Genomic DNA, 17,913 nt, shown 5'->3' with positions numbered 1-17,913 from the left:
AACCCCCATTCAGGTGAAAATTCCAGCCCAGCTCTACGGATCACACAGTGGAACCCAGCAGGGCAGGCAGAGGCACTGTAAGATGGCATTGCTCTGCTCTCTCTCAGCTGTGGTGGACCAAAGGTGGAGGGGACTAAGGGCCTGTCTAATGTAGCTTGTCGGGAAGCTCAGACTGGACGAGACTAACTGTGTCGGCTGTTTGGAAACCGTTCTCTCTGGTGCTTCGTTCCATCTGCTAATAAACCTGCTTGTTTCAAGGAGGCGGTTGGTCACTGGTCCCCAAAGAGAGAACCAAGCCCATGCCTGAACGGCAGTCAGCAATGAGCAGTTGGCAGAGCTGGGGTGCTGTACCCAGATCCTGGTCTGAGAGTGGGAGATTGGCAGGACTCCATCCCAGCAGGGAGGGGCAGGAGGTTGTACAGTGGAGGGGGTCACTCAGACAGACCAACAAGGGGACAGTCAGCCATGTCACTGTGCCGTATATGCTACTGTAGATACAGGCCTCGATTCTCTCCCACCAAGTTGCTTGTGGCGTCAATGACAGCTCTGGTGCCAAGCAGGTGGTAAATGCTACAAACGCCAACATTCCAATCCCTGGTGGAGATTTGGGACTGGGCAGCGCTTTGCCCAGGTGTGAATGATGACACAGGAGACAAGCAGAGGAGAACCAGGTGCTGTGTGCAGGGCCTGACACTCAGTTCTACACCTCCTCCATGAGCCAGGCAGAACTGGGTCCTGGCTCTCCCAATGTCTGACTGGGGCTGGGCTCCCTCACTGACTTTGTCTCCCCACCTGGATTACAGTGCTGGGCAGCCTGGCATCCGCAGAGCAAGGACAGCGAATGGAGAGGTATGAACTGGGAATGGCAATATCTAGAAATGCCGGTTTATTGGCAGCTCCAGGGGCTGGTGGTGGGGGGAGCATTTCGAGGAAGTGACAAAGTCTGAGTACTGCCTCGGCTGAGACCATCAGCCCCCGTGTCAGCAACGTGCCCCTGAGCCTCACTAGACTGCCCTGCGCTCCCGAGTCCCCAGGCAGCAGCAGCCAGGAACATTTTCTTTCTCTTTGCCTGGCCCAGAGATCACATCCCTTCCTGTCAGATTTGGACCTGGCCACATTCACCTCTGCCGTCACCATCTCAAGCAGGGCTCAGCTCTTCCTGGAGCACCCTCGAAGGCGGGCCAGAGGCTATAGCCGGAGCACAAGGTACTTGGGGGTAGGGTAGGCCTGCGAGGATACATTGCCCTGTGCTCAGCACTTGCTGCCAGTTCACATCCAGGGGAGATTCGAGGTGCTGGTGGTTACTGTCTATAACCCCTGGATGGTCTGGGTCCTGGGTCACTCTCAGGGTGGCGATCACAGGCCAGGGGGATGGTGGATCTCAGTGGCATACCCTTGCCTTGCCTCACTCCTGCTGCAAGAAATCTGAGGTCAGGAGCAATGTGGACACCTCACTTTGTTCAGGCTTCCAGCTAAGTGCAGGTCTTGGGGTTCCCTGGCATTAAGTGTGACTGGTGATCTCCCCTCTCTGCGGAGCTAGGCTGGCAGCCACGGAGTGTCACAGCTGTGTGCTGCTTGTTTGGGGCAGATAGTCACTGATCAGTGGTCAAACTCACCCGATGCTACAAACACCCATCATAGATGATGGGTGCAGGATGCTTTCCAGTGCGCCCAGCGTTAAGGAGTTTAAGTTTCAGTATCTTTCCAAATCCCACATTGTCCTTGGGGCCTATCAGCCATTTGAATTTTGAGTTCACGTTGGGTAAGAAATGGCAAGAACCATTTTGGAAAGTGAAAACCCTCCTTTTTATAAGTCCTAGCACTTGCAAGTAGCTTGTCAGATTTACTGCAAACTCCCCAGACCCATTCCTCTGGAACCGGAGAATAACTATGATGGAAGGAGGACAGTAAGGGATTGTCAAAGTCACACAACAGAAAGTGCTATATAGATGTAGCGATGGTATTGAGTCATGACCACAACTCCATAATGCGTGACTATCGTTCTCTCTCTTACTAAGAAGAGGATATTCCAATGTGAAAACCCTTTTTAAATGTCCTACACTGAGTCACATCTCTCGTGTTTAAACTCAGACACCTGGATTTAATTTCCTTATTTGGATATTTTAGTTTTTCCTTTTTAATGGCCATTGCACTGCAATCCCAAAGATCTGTCCTTAGGAATGGCTTCTCTAGCTAGGTTAGACTGGGTGAGCCCCTGAGACGTGGAATGGATATCTGCCAATTGGAGAGAACTTTTGGAAATGCAATTTTATTCTGAAGCTTCAACACCCACTACAGAGGAGACACAGAGTGTGAGAGAATTCTTCAGCCTTTATGGCGTCCTGTTTCTGGTGACCTCTGGGGGCGCTCTTTGAATCTAATGAACAATCACGGCAGGGCTGAGCGTGTTTTCTACCCCACACATGGCATGCTTGGAAACAACAATTTTTGCAAACAATTGTTCTGATTTTTAATATAATTAAAATGAATCAACCCAAAGCTGAAAGAGGAAGGGCCAAGTGGAGAAGAGCTCGGAAAGTCTGCAGGGAGAGAGAGGAGAAGGAAAGTGGCCCCGTTTCCTGGGTAACCCTGATACTTCCCCAAGCAAGGCCTGTGAGAGCGGGCGGGAGGTTTGGCCATGACACACTCTGACCCTTTTCCCTCCCTTCGTGGAGCAGGGGTTGGCCTCACTGGAGACAGGAGGGTGGGGAAGGGGTGACTAACAGTAGGACGCTGGTTTGATGAGGATGGCAGAGGCTTGGCAGTTCCCACTACAGAAACCACCCCAAGTGATGCTCCCTTTGACGTTCAGTCGAACAGAATAACAAGCCGAGTACCACCAGCCCCCCTCATAGCTAGACGCACAGTTCCCACTGTTAGTGTCCTGATCCAGGTCTTTAGTGGAGAACTTCATGTTGTCATGCACGGTGGTAGGATTGTTTGAAGTCATGGCGTCCCCTGCAGTCCCAGTGTAAGAGCCCAGCCTCAGCTTGTAGCCATTGGACTCGTCTTCCAGACTGAAGAGGTTGTAGTCTGCGTATTTCATGGTGCCGGATGAATCGTGGATGACAAACCTGACCTGGTAGACCTTCTGCTTGGCGATCCGATAGATGTACTCCGTCCCCAGCCAGTAGTCATCCTGCACGTTGCCAAAGCCGTACTTGTAGGTGCTCCAGGACTCAGCCCAGGTGATCTGTGTGTCGTGCCGGTTCCGCTGGAGGACCGTCCAGCCCTCGCTGGTGCTGTTCAAGTCACAGTAAACGACAATCTGGTGGAATCCTGTGGGCTGGATGACGAAGACGCCACTGACCCTGTTCCAGGTTATCTCGCTGCAGTCCTTGGGCCAGACTGTGCACAAGAGAGAGATCGCTTTCACTAAACCCCGTGGAACAGAACCCTGCTCAGCTCTTCCCACCCTGGGTCAGTGAGAAAGGGCCCCTCCGGTGTGCCACAGACAGCAGTGTCTGCACTGACACCCCGCATGCTTTGCCAGCCCATTGTCAAAGAGGCTTCAACAAGGGATGCAGACACTGAGCCCGAATCTGCTGGCACAGTCCTGTCACCCACTCCTGGGCAGTTTATTCTCTAACTAGCTACTTTGCACGTGCACACGTAGGTTTCCCAGAAGACAAACAGGCCCCTGTTCATACTCTGCAGGGGTTTTCGGGGAGGTGTTTAACACGGCAGACATGATGCGTGGGACACTGCGAGCTAACAGCACCGTGTGTCCTGTGGGGTGACTGTATCTTACAGCAGCGGGTTCTGCACCCCCTCAGCTCTCAGCAAACTCCTGTGCCAAGGGCTCTCCAACAGGGCGTGTGTGCTGAGGCCACCGACACCAGCTGCCAGGGAAAGGAGGAGTCTGTGGAGTCAAAGGATCTTGCCACTCATCCCAAATTTTGGCTGCAAACTCCCCACACCTGCAGTAGTGAGGGACACGGCCCAGTGGGTCACAGCCCTGGGTCCTGGATCCCACACAGTCTATCAGTGGTGCCACTTTTCCTGCAGAAAGATCATGACCCAAAGCTTCTCCTCTGCAGGACACGTTACAGCCTGTGTGTATCAAGCCCTTTCCCCCACACCCTCCCACCCTCTGTCACCAGAGTTCCTGCTCCCAGGGGCCTGTATAATCCCTGGGGATTCCCCTATGGCCCGGTCAGACAATGCATCCCAATGCCTTGTTCTGCCCTGCAGGGAGAAGCTGTGTGAATAACTCTTGTTGTTCTTCATATCAGAGGGGTAGCCGTGTTAGTCTCAATCTGTAAAAAGCAACAGAGGGTCCTGTGGCACTTTTAAGACTAACAGAAGTATTGGAGCATAAACTTTCGTGGGTGAATCTTGCGTCTGATGAAGTGGGCATTCACCCACCAAAGCTCATGCTCCAATACTTCTGTTAGTCTTAAAGGTGCCACAGGACTCTCTGTTGCTTCTTGTTGTTCTTGCATCTCATTTCTGCAAGGCGTGGATAGGTGAAGCGTGGGATACTCTTACCGTGGGCCTCCGGTAACTGCGGGTCACTGGCTCGGCTGTGCCGCAGGTTCCCTTTCCCCTGATCTGTAGGGACAGGAATTGGGAGATCCGCGTGACATGAGGGGTTTTCAGAGACTGTCTCCCAAGCACCAGAGAGTGTTAGCAGTGCATTCGCCTCCCCTTCTCCGTGTCCCTGAAACCCTCATCCAGGACAAACCGTTCTTCTGCCCACACTTCTGTAAACCCCCCTCACCGCTCTACCTGGCTTCCGTCTGCTCCTCTCCAGTCTGACCCAAATGCAGCCACCAAACTCACCGCCCGCTCCCGTGGCTCTGCCCACACCAACTTGTGCCTTCCAGTCCCTTCCCTGGCTCTGCAGCTCCTCCTGCAGCAGCTTCCAGCCCCCGCGCCTCCCCTCCAGCTCTGCACAGCCCTGCCCTGCCTAGCTCGAGCTCTGTGTTAATTCTGCACCAGTCGCCCTGCTGCCCGAGCACCCCCATCTCATCCCGTCTGCCCCTGCCTGGCTCGGGCCCACGCTGCACCAGTTCACTCCTCCGCGCCCCCTCTGCTGCCCAAGGCAACCAGCACCTCCTGGCTTTGTCCCATGCTGCTCCCTGCACTGCAATGGGCCAGCCCCTGTGCCCCCCCGAACCTCCCTCCCTCCCTCCCCTCCCTCAAACCACCAAAGAGCTCAGCGTGGTTTGAATAGAGAGCTACGGTTGGATTGTAATTTCTCCCAGTGGCTTCAGGCCTCCATAATCCCCAGGCAGCCAGTGAGTGACGTCCTGGGGCCCCAGGGCTGGCAGGGATCCCTAGGGCCAGAGGGGAGGGCTATAGAAGCAGACACATGACACACCTGCCTTCAGGTGCTTTGGGTGGATGTTCCGGATTGCATGGGTGGGTCCCTTTAAGATGTTCAGGTTGTGTATTTCCAGGGTGAGAACTGGGGCTGACAGGGCCAGCAGGCCGGCGAGGAGCAGGAGACGAGGGCACCGGGCAGCTGCAAAAGGGAAGAGCCGGTGAGAAGCTGGGAACACAAACCCGCCCTTCAGGAGCCGCGACTCCCAGTTCCCTCTGCCAGGACAGTGCCCCCTGGAGCAGCCAGCTAAGAGCACGCTCCGCGGCTCCGCGCTCACAGCAGCCCAGAGGGGAGGGGAGCTGGGGAGCCAGGCGGGGCGATTGGGAACGTGGGGGCAAGGTGGTGACCGGGATAAGGGGAATTATGGGAGAGAAGAGCATTGGGGGAGGAGTGTCTGGAGGACTGGACCAGGGTTGTGGGGGAACCTGTGGTTCTGGGGAGCCCCCTGCATGGTTGCTTGAAGCTGCAGCCTCTGTTCCCTGGCACAGCCCTATGGGAAGCCCTAGTTGCCTTACTGTGGAGACAGTCACTGTTGCCCAGCCCAGATTCCCAGCTCAGGCCAATCCCACAGTCAGGCTCCCCCGTCCATCCCCCTACACACAGACATCCTCCCCACAGATTTCCAGAGCCCTGCTTAGCCCTGCCTGCCCCCACCCCTGCTCCGCCCATGGCCTGTCTCCCAGGGCCCAGCCCACACCCCGTGCTGCCCAGCCAGCATCCCTGGCTCACTGTGGCTCTGCAGGGCGCAGTGGGATCAGCCAATGCTGCTGAAGAGGGAAGATGAACATGCCCCTTTTCTGTTGGCAGCTTGCGTGTGAGCTCACGGCCTGGGAATGGGACCGGCATCAGTGCCAGGTGCGGCTCAGGAACAAAGAACAGGGATTTCGCTGGCCAGACCACTGTCTAACGTCCCAGGTCCCCATCCCCCCGTGTGCTCTGAGGGGAGTGTGAGAACCTGCCCGTGGCGACAGGCAGGGGCCGGCCAGGAGCCCCGGATTGGGAGGGAGCCGGGAGATTTCAAAGCATTTTCAAATGTTTCCTATGAAAGGATTGATCGGCACAAGCTGAATGATGGTGTTACACGGAGCAGCTCCACGGTGATGCCGAGGGAGGGGGCACTGATCCCTTCAGAAAACTGGGCCCTGCTGACTGCAGGGGCAGGACGGATGTAGAGATGAAGAGCCAGGCCCTGTGCTAGGTGGCATGGGAGCACCAGGGGCCTCTTTCCTCCCCTCCCCCTGTCTGTGCAGGAGTGGGGCAGGGTTCCTACCTTGGGCCCAGACAGCACTAGGGAAAGGGACCAGTCCTTGCACCAGGCCTGCGGGCCGCCATAGGGGCATTGTCCTCCGCCAAGGGGTGCGGCCAGACTCCTAGCTAACTAGTGTGCAAGCTGCCATGGGACCATGTGCTAGCTGGGGAAACAGGCTGCATTTTACCACACAAGCAGTGGGATGCATTCGGCCCAGTGGTCTGGGGCCTCCCCACCCGGTCCCTGCTGGCACATGGCTCCAGCCAGCAGGGTCCAACCCCACGAAGATGCCCTCGGCCCCAGCCCCTGGGCACCATTCTTTAATTTAAATGAAGTGCTGCAGAATCCAGGGACCTGGCCGCAGCATTTAGGCCCAGCGTGATACCCCATAGATGGGGGCTGCCACAGGATGCCCTGGTATGAGGCACCGCACTCCTGCTCCAGGAGTCTGCACGTGGCCAGGCAGAGCTGCGGGCAGAGCCTTCAGTCTCAGGCGAGGAGCGGCTCCGCCTGCAGTGGGAGTGGGATGGACGCTGCCTCCGCCCTACAGGCTCTCTGGATGTGGTCCGGAGGGCAGGGGGCCCAAGGACTCCTCTCTCCCAGCACTAAGGGCCCAAGTCTCTCCTCCCGCTCACATCTCCTCTTTCTCCTCCCCCAGAAAATCCCTCTGGCCCCAGTCTCTCCTCCCCCCCGCCCCAAATGGAAGGGCTGGTGGCCTGGAGATTTACTCTTGCAGACCCATCCCAGCAGCCCCGTATGCTCTGCCTGTGAACCTGGTAACGCCAGGCATGTTCTCCAGCAGCGTGGTGCCCATGGGAGCACCCGGAGAGACAGTGACAGCAGGGCACAGAATTACCATCTGCAGACCTCACTGCTTAGAAGTGTGTGTTTATTTCAAAGCCTGGATCCCGAGGCAGGGCCGTGCAGAGGGTGTTTGAGAAGCTCCCGCCATGCTTGGGATTTCACCTTTCCAGTGACCTCTAGGCCTGCTCATCGCATCGCCGAGCTAAAATGACGCGGAAGAGTCACTCCAGCCGAACGCTGGTGCATGGGAGTCAGCCCAGCGGAGAAAGGCCCAGTGGAAAAAAGCTCAGAAAGTCTGCAGGGAGGGAGAGGAGAAGGAAAGTGTCCCCGTTACCCGGGTAACCCTGATACTTCCCCCAGCAAGGCCTGTGAAAGCGGGCGGGAGGTTTGGCCATGATACACTCTGACCCTTTTCCCTCCCTTCGTGGAGCAGGGGTTGGCCTCACTGCAGACAGGAGGGTGGGGAAGGGGGGACTAACAGTAGGACGCTGGTTTGATGAGGATGACGGAGGCTTGGCAGTTCCCGCTACAGAAACTACCCCAAGTGATGCTCCCTTTGATGTTCAGTCGAACAGAATGACAAGCCGAGTACCACCAGCCCCCACCAGAGCTAGACACACAGTTCCCACTGGAAGTGTCCTGATCCAGGTCTTTAGCAGAGAACTTCATGTTGTCATGCATGGTGCTAGGATTGTATGAAGCCATGGCGTCCCCTGCAATCCCAGTGTAAGAGCCCAGCCTCAGCCTGTAGCCTTTGGACTCGTCTTCCAGACCGAAGAGGTTGTAGTCTGCGTATTTCATGGTGCCGGATGAATCGTGGATGACAAACCTGACCTGGTAGACCTTCTGCTTGGCGATCCGATAGATGTACTCCGTCCCCAGCCAGTAGTCATCGTGCACGTTGCCAAAGCCGTACTTGTAGGTGCTCCAGGACTCAGCCCAGGTGATCTGTGTGTCGCGCCGGTTCCGCTGGAGGACTGTCCAGCCCCCGGCTGTTTCGTTCATGTCGCAGTACACCACGAGCTGGTGCAGTCCTGTGGGCTGGATGAGGTAGATGCCGCTGGGGCTGCCTGAGGGGATCTCACTGCAGTCCTTGGGCCAGGCTGATGGCAGGAGAGAGAGGCAGATTTAACCAAATCCCCTGAAGTTAGACACCAAAATATTCAACAGGGCTGTAAAAAGGGTGGGGCAAGTGGGGCAGCCAACCAGCGTGTAAAGCCATGGGGCCATAAAAGTGGGGTCTTCATGGGGGGCACGTGGGGTGATGTGTCCCACCAGATTTCAGCCTTCCCTTTAGCACAGAGGTTTTCAAACTGGGGGACATGTCCTCCCAGCACGCCACCCAGTTTGAAAACCATCACCTCCTGCGAGGAGCTGGCAGATTGGAAGCTGCTGGGAGCTTGGCCTGTCCCCGGTCTGGCTCACCCCAAACGTGTGGCCGCCTCCGTTTGGATTCTCTCCTGAAAGGTGGCTAAGCTTCCATCAGCCTCAAGGGCTTGGGGGAATTTTAATTTCTTTCTCCAATTACTTAACCCTAGAATCCAGAGCAGCCAGCAATATTAATAGTGGAAGTGTGCTCAGAAATGCTGCCCCTCCCCTTTCCTCCAAAATTTCAGCCCCCAGAGCTCATCTGCAAGGAAGTGCATAACATAAAGGAGCAGAAATGAATCAAATATAAATTAATGAGCCAAAAGTCCTATTTATTTTGCTTGGTGTTTTCTTGCATTTCTTTAACTCTCTTTCCTCTGCAGCATGACACCATTTACTTTCTTATTTCTTTTAGAGTAGCAGCCGTGTTAGTCTGTGTCCGCAAAAAGAACAGGAGTACTTGTGGCACCTTAGAGACTAACAAATTTATTAGAGCATAAGCTTTCGTGGGCTACAGCCCACTTCTTCGGATGCATACAATGGAACATATATTGAGGAGATATATATACACATACAGAGAGCATGAACAGGTGGGAGTTGTCTTACCAACTCTGAGAGGCCAATTAAGTAAGAGAAAAAAAACTTTTGAAGTGATAACAAAAACACTAACCGAGGAACCTATCCTTGCAACAAAGCCCGATGCCAACTCTGTCCACATATCTATTCAAGTGACATCATCATAGGGCCTAATCACATCAGCCATAACATCAGGGGCTCGTTCACCTGCACATCTACCAATGTGATATATGCCATCATGTGCCAGCAATGCCCCTCTGCCATGTACATTGGCCAAACCGGACAGTCTCTACGCAAAAGAATTAATGGACGCAAATCTGACATCAGGAATCATAATACTCAAAAACCAGTGGGAGAACACTTTAACCTGTCTGGTCATTCAATGACAGACCTGCGGGTGGCTATTTTACAACAGAAAAGCTTCAAAAACAGACTCCAACGAGAAACTGCTGAACTCGAATTGATATGCAAATTAGACACAATCAATTTAGGTTTGAATAAAGACTGGGAATGGCTGAGCCATTACAAACATTGAATCTATCTCCCCTTGTAAGTATTCTCACACTTCTTATCAACCTGTCTGTACTGGGCTATATTGATTATCACTTCAAAAGGTTTTTTTCTCTTACTTAATTGGCCTCTCAGAGTTGGTAAGACAACTCCCACCTGTCTATGCTCTCTGTATGTGTGTGTATATATATCTCCTCAATATATGTTCCATTCTATGCATCCGAAGAAGTGGGATGTAGCCCACGAAAGCTTATGCTCAAATAAATTTGTTAGTCTCTAAGGTGCCATGAGTACTTCCGTTTCTTATTTCTGTGCTTTGTCTTTTCTCTCTCCTATTACTTTTTCTCCGGGCTGGTGAAGTATTCATTATCAATCCTATTATTAATTTAGCCCCTTTTGGTTAGTAGATAATTCACAAACCATCCCTGTGTTCTGTTCATGGTTTTGTAGTTTGCAAGTACATGTCAGATGCTTTCAGCCAATGAATTTGCAAACTCAGGGTTACCATATCTAATAAATAAAAAAAGAGGACCCTCCACGGGCCCTGGCCCTGCCCATTTCCCCACCCTAGCCCCGCCCCAACTCCGCCCCTTCCCCGTCCTAAGTCCGCCCCCGCGGCCGGAGGCTCTGCTCCTCCCCTGACTCTTCGGCTCTGTTTAAGAGCCGAGCTGCCCCAGCGCTACCGGCTTCGGGCAGTCCCCATGCCTCCGGACCCTGCGCCGCCGGAGCCCGGGAGGGGAAGTGCCCGGCCGGCGGCTGGGGTCCGGAGGCAAGGGGGATTCCTGAAGCCCATAGCCCTCGGGCAGCTCGGCTCTTAAACAGAGCCGAAGAGTCAGGGGAGGAGCAGAGCCGCCATTTTCCCGGATATGTTCGGCTTTTTGGCAATTCCCCCCAGACGGGGGTTTGAGTGCCGAAAAGCCGGACATGTCCGGGAAAAAGAGGACGTATGGTAACCCTATGCAAACTATTCACTTTGACTGTCACATAAGAACGGCCATGCTGGGTCAGACCAAAGGTCCCTTTAGCCCAGTATCCTGTCTTCCGACTGGCTAATGCCAGATGCTTCAGAGGGAATGAACAGAACAGGCAATCATCAAGTGATCCATCCCTATCGCCCATTCCCAGCTTCTGGCAAACAGAGGCTAGGGACACCATCCCTGCCTATCCTGGCTAATAGCCATTGATGGACTTATCCTCCAGGAACTTATGTTCATTTTTTGTTACTTATGGCGTGTCCTGCCCTCTGCCAGCCCTTTGCAGCCTGACGCTAGCTGAATAGAGCTATCTCCAGTTCTTCTGGGCTCTCAGCTAGCAGGAGGTGCACTGAGCAGACAGCTATTCCACAGTGAGATACTTACCACGTCCTGCTGGTCGGGTGTCACTGGCTCGCTTCCCCCGGCTGTGTTCTGCACTGTGCACTGTATGGACGAGAACAGAGCAGAGATATCAGACCCTATTCCAGCCCCAGGAAAGAGGTTTATCTGCTGGACAGTATCACTGCGCTCAGATAACTCCGGCCACTTCTTTACTTCTCATCTTTCTCCTAAATCCTTTGAGACTCCTCACGGTTTAGGTGATGCCGTATCAGATAAACCTGCGTGGAACTGTCTGAGGCTCCCACCCTCAGCTGACGCTTAGCCAAGGGTAGTTCTAATCCAGGGCATGCTCTCTGCTTCAGTGCTGCTGGCACTGCTTCATATCCAGGCTGTTGCTTCCCTTGCTATGAGTGATTTGTGCACCCAGTGTGTAGTAGGCATCCAGGAACCGGCTCCACTGTACCAGCCATTTCTATCCTCAGCGGGACCCAAACAGGACGTACAGTGGCAAGGTAGTGTGTGAAGGAACATGGTTTCAGTGCATCAGGGTATCAGTGCCAGTCGGCAGTGCCAAGAATGGCAGAGACTAGTGCATGGAGAGGCACCACGAAACAAGAAGTTTCTGCTCAGAGGAGTGTCCTGTTGTGAGTTGACGTTCTCTGGGACAGTGTGCACTACACAGACAGAGATGAAACAATCGGAGAACAGCTGCAGCAGCTGCTATTTCATAGCCTGGTGGAGAAACTGATGTTTACTGTGACCACCCTCCCACCGGGGTGATTCCAACACTAGGGCTTTCTTTTCCCTGTTTAGCATCTTTGGGACAAATTCTNGCTTCTCCGCCCCGTGCACCCTGGGGTTGTGAGGGGGCAGCGAGGAGCATTGTTAGGGCTCCCTGCATCCAGGTCACTTTCCCTGCCTGGGCTGTGTAAGGGGAGGGCAGGAGAGCAGCAACTGCTGATGCCTCTGCCCAGCCCTGCCCAGGTGGGGAAAGTGACCTGGATGCAGGGAGCCCTGGTGTGTGTGTGTTTGGAGGACTATGTGAAGGTGTGTGTATGCTGAGGGGAGTGTGTGTGTGCCTGAGTGAGTGTATGAGTGCGCTGTCTCTTTAAGAAAGCACTCAGGGTCAGGAGCCTGAAGACTAGTTCAGCAGCTCCGGACCCAGAGAGGCAGGAGCACACACAGATTCCCTGTGTCCCGTCACCCCAGCTTAGTGGAAAGTGGGGACACGGGTGGGGGTTGGGGGAAAGGGGAACACCCTGACATCAGCCCTCCCCCCCCCCCCCAGCACACAGGAGGAGGCTCCCAGTCAGATGATGCAGGTGGTTGTGGGGAACAGGAACAGTAGCGGCTACACACGTGGAACAGGGGCGCCCCTGCTCAGAAGGAGTCACCTGGCTCCGAGGGCCCCCCCTGCACTTCAGGACTCTCCCTCCCCGCTGCTGCTCGCCTGCCTGCCTGCTGCCTCCCTCAGCCCAACTGGCTCTCGGCAGGTCAGGTGGGAATCCAAACCCTGCGCACGACGCCCCCTTTAGCGGGCAGCCCTGGGCGGGACTGTACGGCCCACCCCAAAGGCCGGCCCTGAAGCTGGGCCAGAAAGCACGAAGCTGCACTTACATATAACACAATTTGCACATTTGTATGAAACTGTAAATGCAATAGCTGGCTTTAAGCCAATAGTGGTGCTTCTGGCACTGGGGCTCTGGATGTGGCATTGAATGCACTGAATCCTGCTGGGATTGGTAAAAGACAATGGAACCTGCCCCAGATAGATGCTAATAGCGCGATGTGAGATCCTGGTGCACTTACATCTTCGAGGTTCATGGAAAGTAGAGAGGGACAACACCTAGAAAGCCCCACCCGGCTCCCCCCCGGCGGGGGGAAGGGGGGGGGGGGGGGAGGGCCATTTGGCCTGGGCCTCAAGCTCAAGGGGGCCTCGTATTTAGACACTTGTTAATTTTTTGATAAGTTTCGCAATTTCTTTTTATGCGCATCCCAATCAGACCAAAATGTGACACACCCTCTCACCTTACAGCTGCAAATTTAAGCAAATAAGGGATGTGATTTGGTAAAAGACATAATTTTTTTGTTAACTGATATAGATTTTGTCATATTAAAGAGTTAAAAATGTTCGTAAATATTAATACAAATATATCGGTTCTGATGGCACAAGATTAGACCATATGTTTATTATGGCTAGAGGCCTCAAATGCTGGAGGTGGCCTGGGCCTCTCTGGACCTCTGAGAGGGCCTGTCTCCTGCAGGGCCTGTCCTTACAGTCTGTTGTTCCCAGGTGCACTTTTGGCGTAAGGCCAGCTGTTGCATTTATAGTTACATACAAATGTACAAACTGAGTGAGGTGTAACTGCGTGCTTTCTGGCCCAGTTTAGATGCAATTTTTAAACATGAATGGCTTCGCCTCGGTTGTTAGATTTCCCCAACAAATAGGCTTTTTTTCCCCAGCTCAGAATACCTTCCATTCTGCCCCTAAAACCTCCTTGCAACACTGAATCTGGGGCAAATTGTGGAAATTTGCTCTGGAGTCGGGTGAAGATGTTTCTTACCCAAGTTCACAGCTGCAAATGGTGCAATATCAACCTTGGCCAAAGCTGCCACTTCAACAAATCTCCATCTGCTCCGATCCCAGATTCTATGTGCATCAGCAGGAGACAGACTGCCCCAGCCTGGCTTCACTGGGTCAGATTCTTCTTGGGAGCCACCAGGGAGCCACTGTCCGAAGGAAAATGAGCCTTCCTGGGGTGATGCTGGAGGGGCGTGGCGTCCAGCCCTCCCTCACTCTGCTAGGTCAGTCTCACAGCAGCTGTTCCTGTTCCTCCAGGGTTCCAGGCCAGGACGAGCCGTCTCCAGGGATGCCTTGCCCTCCTGGCTGTGGCCTCAATGACTTGTTTCTGCACAACCCCTGTCCAGAGCGCTGAGCATGGGGGTGGCACGAGTGTCACTTCCCAGAGTGGTGAGTATGGACCCTGTGGCCGCCTGGGCCAGTGGGGAGCGGGGGTGTGGGCTGCACCGGGTCGTCGGCCCAGAGCAGTAGCTGCAGGACACAAGTATTCCTGGGGGCCTGTCGTGCCTGCCAGGCTGAGTGCACAAGGGCTGCTGCGTGGTTTGCTCACAAAGGCACTGCTCTGCTGCTAGCCCACGCACTGCTTCTAAGGCCTGGCAGGAGCGCCGGCAGGAGCGCTGGCGTATGGCGGGAGCTGTGTTTACAGCTGAACCAGGCTGCTGCATGCTATAGAATAATGGGCTCTGCAAAAACAGGCACTTGTGAAAGGCAAAGCTCTGTCCCCCGCTGCCTTTCTGCTGTGATCACCAGTATATCACCCATGTCACACGTAGCCCCTGCACGCTCAGTGAGTCTGGAATCTCTCCAGTCTCTTTGGAGGCTTCAGGGGAAACTTGGGTGAATGTTGCGAAAGAATAGCTGTGCATGGTCTATTGCATTTTCTGTGGGATTTGCCATGTCCAAGCTCGTGCCCCATTTGTTCACATTCCACCTGCAATGCGTGAGCAGCTCTATGGCAGGGTTGTTTGCTCAAGCAGCACATTTTAGGGTGATACTAAAGAAAAGTGAATTCTGAATTTGTAACCAGAGTTATGAAACAGAAATTTTACCATGTGACCTGGGTGTTCACCTAAAATCAGAGCCATCCCTTGGGTACAGCGAATTGGGGCAACCACCCCAGTCCCCGTGCTCTGGGGGGCCCCCGTGCTTCCATAAACTTGTGAGGAAGCAGGCGGGGTGAGGAGGCGAACGGGGAGGCGAGTGGCTAGTGGCAGGCGAACGGGGGGAGGGCAAGGAGGAGCTTGCCAGAACCTTCCCCTCCCCACAGTACCTCCTGCCTGGCCCTGCCAATCAGCACCTCCCCCTACCTCTCAGCGCCTACCGCCTGCCGCGGATCAGATGTTTTGCAGCGTCAGGAGGCGCTGTGGGGGAGGGGAGAGGAGCGAGGGGGAGGAGCAGAACTGGGTAGGGAAGAGGTGGGGCGGGGGCGGATCGCGGGTGGGAAGAAGCAGGGCGGGGGTGGGGCCTTGGGGAAAGGGGTGGAGTGGGGTGGGGCCTGGGCGGAACCTGGGGGAGCATCCCCTGGCAGATTAGAAACTCGGCGCCTATTTCCTGGGCCCTACAGATAGCCTTCATCCTTCACCCTTCATCCCCCTACAGATGGCCCTCCCTAATTCCTCAGCTTTGGAACAGCAGACAAACTGCTCTCAAACACACTAAAGACAAAATTATTCCCCAATAATTTTAAATGACCAATTGAGAACATGGAAAGCTGCTCACACACAGCTCCCAAGAAAAGAGGCAAAATCCTCAAATAAATTACTGCAATTGCTTGCTGAGGTCTTCCTCAGACTCTGAAATAGCCACAGTTGATAACTAATGTAACTTGAGTTTATAGGGATATGGCCAAGAGTGTGAGTCCCTAAATGTTCCTCCTGGCGAAGTCTGTGCAGGGTCAGATGCATTTTAGTCTAGATCAGCCTGTTGTTTGCTTTTGCAAATGCATCCTCACAGGAGTAAATCATTTCGCTACAAGTCAGCGCACTGCAGGCCCCACACACAGACTGGGTGTTTCTGTTTGGCCCAGGGGACCTGCTATGCTCTCCTGCCTGGTGCCACGCTCAAAGCCTTCTACTGGGGTGGTGTTGGGGGCCCCAGAGCTGTGAGTCTGGGCATTCCCACCCCACGGAGATGAATGGGGCACTACTCCATCAGAGCTGTCATTCCAGGCACTGCGGACGCAGGTGGGGACACCGCAGCAGTTATATTGAGGTCACGTTTTCAAGGTTTTCTTCCCAACCCCGAGAAATGGAAATGTAATTCCGATTCTGGTGTAATGGGCCTATGGTGTCTATCTCTTAAGGTAGCCCTATCTCTGGTCCCACCTCGGTGCAGAGGGTGCTTGTGTTCCAGATTGGTACTGGCTTATATGGATATCTCATGACAGCCTGACATCTGGCTCTGCTCCGGCAGCCCCCGGTGAGCTGACCGCTGTGTCCGGCTCCCTCTGTTACTGACCTTGTTGTACGTGGTATTTCAGGGTTCCCCAGAGACTGCAGCTACATTTCCAGGGACAGCCCCAGCGGGATCCATGTCATCCAGCCGGCTGGCTCTCCCCCTCGAGTGGTGTGGTGTGACATGGACACTGAAGGCAAAGGCTGGACCGTTGTCCAGAGAAATTCTTACAACACAGAGATCACCTGGAGGGAGTCCTGGAGCACCTACAAGTACGGCTTTGGGAACGTGCAGCAGGATTACTGGCTGGGCAACGAGTACCTGTCCCTGCTCACGCGGCAGAATGCCTACAAGGTCCGCTTTGTCGTGGAGGACAAATCCAACAACACCCGCTATGCAGAGTACGACATCTTCAGTGTCGAGGATGAGTCCAGCGGGTACTCGCTGAGGCTGGGCAGGTACTCTGGGGATGGCAATGACTATTTTACCACCTACCACGCCAGCGTGGGGGGCATACACGACAACATGAAGTTCAGCACAACTGACAAGGATCAGGACCAGGCCAGTGGGAATTGCGCAAGTAGCTATGGAGGCTGGTGGTACGATAAGTGTCATAATGTCCTGCTCAATGGGAAAGGCTACATCTACTGGGCAGGATTTTGTAGTTCCGGACAGTGCAAATCCTCCACCATTCTGGTTAAACCAGCAGACGTGTGTTGATCCTGCAGCAGCCCAGCCTTGCCTAGCTTGTCTACACTCGCAAAGTTGGTGCCCATATTTCAGCAGCTGCCAGGAGCAATGCATCTGTCCTGATGGCAGGAATAGTGAAGTCACTAGTGGATTTTTAATGCATTTTTACTGGTGTGACATTGAAACCTAGAGCTGAACCAGAGTTCCCCCGAGCTGTTTACACCAGCAGCTTAGCACCAGTGCAGCTGTTTTAATATGGGTAGTGGCCTTGTGTTCCCTGTATAATCAGTGTACTCCCTGCTTTCACACTTGCTCCTGTAACCATTCTGTCCCTGTAAGTGGTGTATTCCTGGAGATTTCAGTGTGATAAATCATCAGTAATAAATTCTTAACTCTGTGTCATCTACCATTTTTTAGCTAATACTAGTGTGGCTGGATCCCTGGGGCGCAACCTGGAACTGGGATACCACTGAGTCATTTCCCTGCTCAGACCGCCTTGCTCTGCACCGTGGGGTCGTGCAATGGGAGGAGTGGTAGTTTGGGGGAATCGGTTTCAGGCAGGGTTACCATCAGGCAAATTCCTGTCCCAAACCATTCTGCATTTGCTTACCCCAGGCCAATGAGTGTCACCCGCTCAGAGAGGGGTCAGGGTGAGGGGCAGAGCTCTTTAGCACCAGTGTAAGCGGGGGAATGGTCCCGCTATTGTGGGGACCTTTCCTGGCTTTTGCACTACCCCGGTGAAGTGGGCTAGCAAAAGGATCTGAGTCCTCGCTCCCACTTCCTTTACGCAGAGGCCTCCCTGCCCTTGAGGACTCCCCTTCCACTCTCCTGTCTGGCAGAGTCCTCGTAAACCCCAACAAGGCTGGGCCCAGGATTCCTGGGGGGCTCGACCCCCAACCCTGCTGTGGTCACCCAGGACAGGGGCTAGGGTGTCCCCACTCCGGGGTACTCTCTCTGCACTTGGCATCTCCCTGACCCACTGATCATTTCATACAATTTAAAGCAAATACAAGTTGTTTAATTAACAATTAATTTTAAAAAAGAATAAGGAAAAATGGGAAAGGTTAAAGGAAAACACATCACCCCGCTCTGTGGC

The 17,913-nt window shown here is 54.1% G+C and overlaps 3 protein-coding genes across 3 annotated transcripts; 1 reads left to right on the top strand and 2 right to left on the bottom strand.

Moving 5' to 3' along the window:
• Positions 1–2,655: 2,655 nt before the first annotated feature.
• LOC117867684 (fibrinogen-like protein 1-like protein) lies at positions 2,656–5,675 on the bottom strand (the record flags this gene model as incomplete). Its single annotated transcript, XM_034752905.1, has 3 exons — positions 2,656–3,348; positions 4,492–4,554; positions 5,327–5,675. Coding segments are annotated over 3 exons (1,041 nt in total), but the record flags the coding sequence as incomplete, so codon positions are not given.
• Positions 5,676–7,449: 1,774 nt separating this feature from the next.
• LOC117867683 (fibrinogen-like protein 1-like protein) lies at positions 7,450–11,622 on the bottom strand. Its single transcript, XM_034752903.1, has 3 exons — positions 11,616–11,622; positions 11,195–11,254; positions 7,450–8,485 (listed from the first exon to the last, which is right to left on the bottom strand). The coding sequence occupies exons 1-3, from the start codon at positions 11,620–11,622 to the stop codon at positions 7,857–7,859; spliced, it is 696 nt and encodes a 231-aa protein (XP_034608794.1). The 3' UTR covers positions 7,450–7,856.
• A 1,302-nt stretch (positions 11,623–12,924) lies between these two features.
• Positions 12,925–17,173, top strand: LOC117867682 (fibrinogen-like protein 1-like protein). Its single transcript, XM_034752902.1, has 3 exons — positions 12,925–12,940; positions 13,992–14,123; positions 16,213–17,173. Exons 1-3 carry the CDS (start codon positions 12,925–12,927, stop codon positions 16,845–16,847), a joined length of 783 nt encoding a protein of 260 aa, XP_034608793.1. The 3' UTR covers positions 16,848–17,173.
• Positions 17,174–17,913: the final 740 nt, after the last annotated feature.

This window comes from Trachemys scripta, chromosome 18, assembly GCF_013100865.1.
Source record: "Trachemys scripta elegans isolate TJP31775 chromosome 18, CAS_Tse_1.0, whole genome shotgun sequence".
Taxonomy (NCBI): domain Eukaryota; kingdom Metazoa; phylum Chordata; order Testudines; family Emydidae; genus Trachemys; species Trachemys scripta.
Note: the sequence above shows the minus strand (reverse complement) of the source record. Positions and strands in the feature narration are given on the sequence as shown.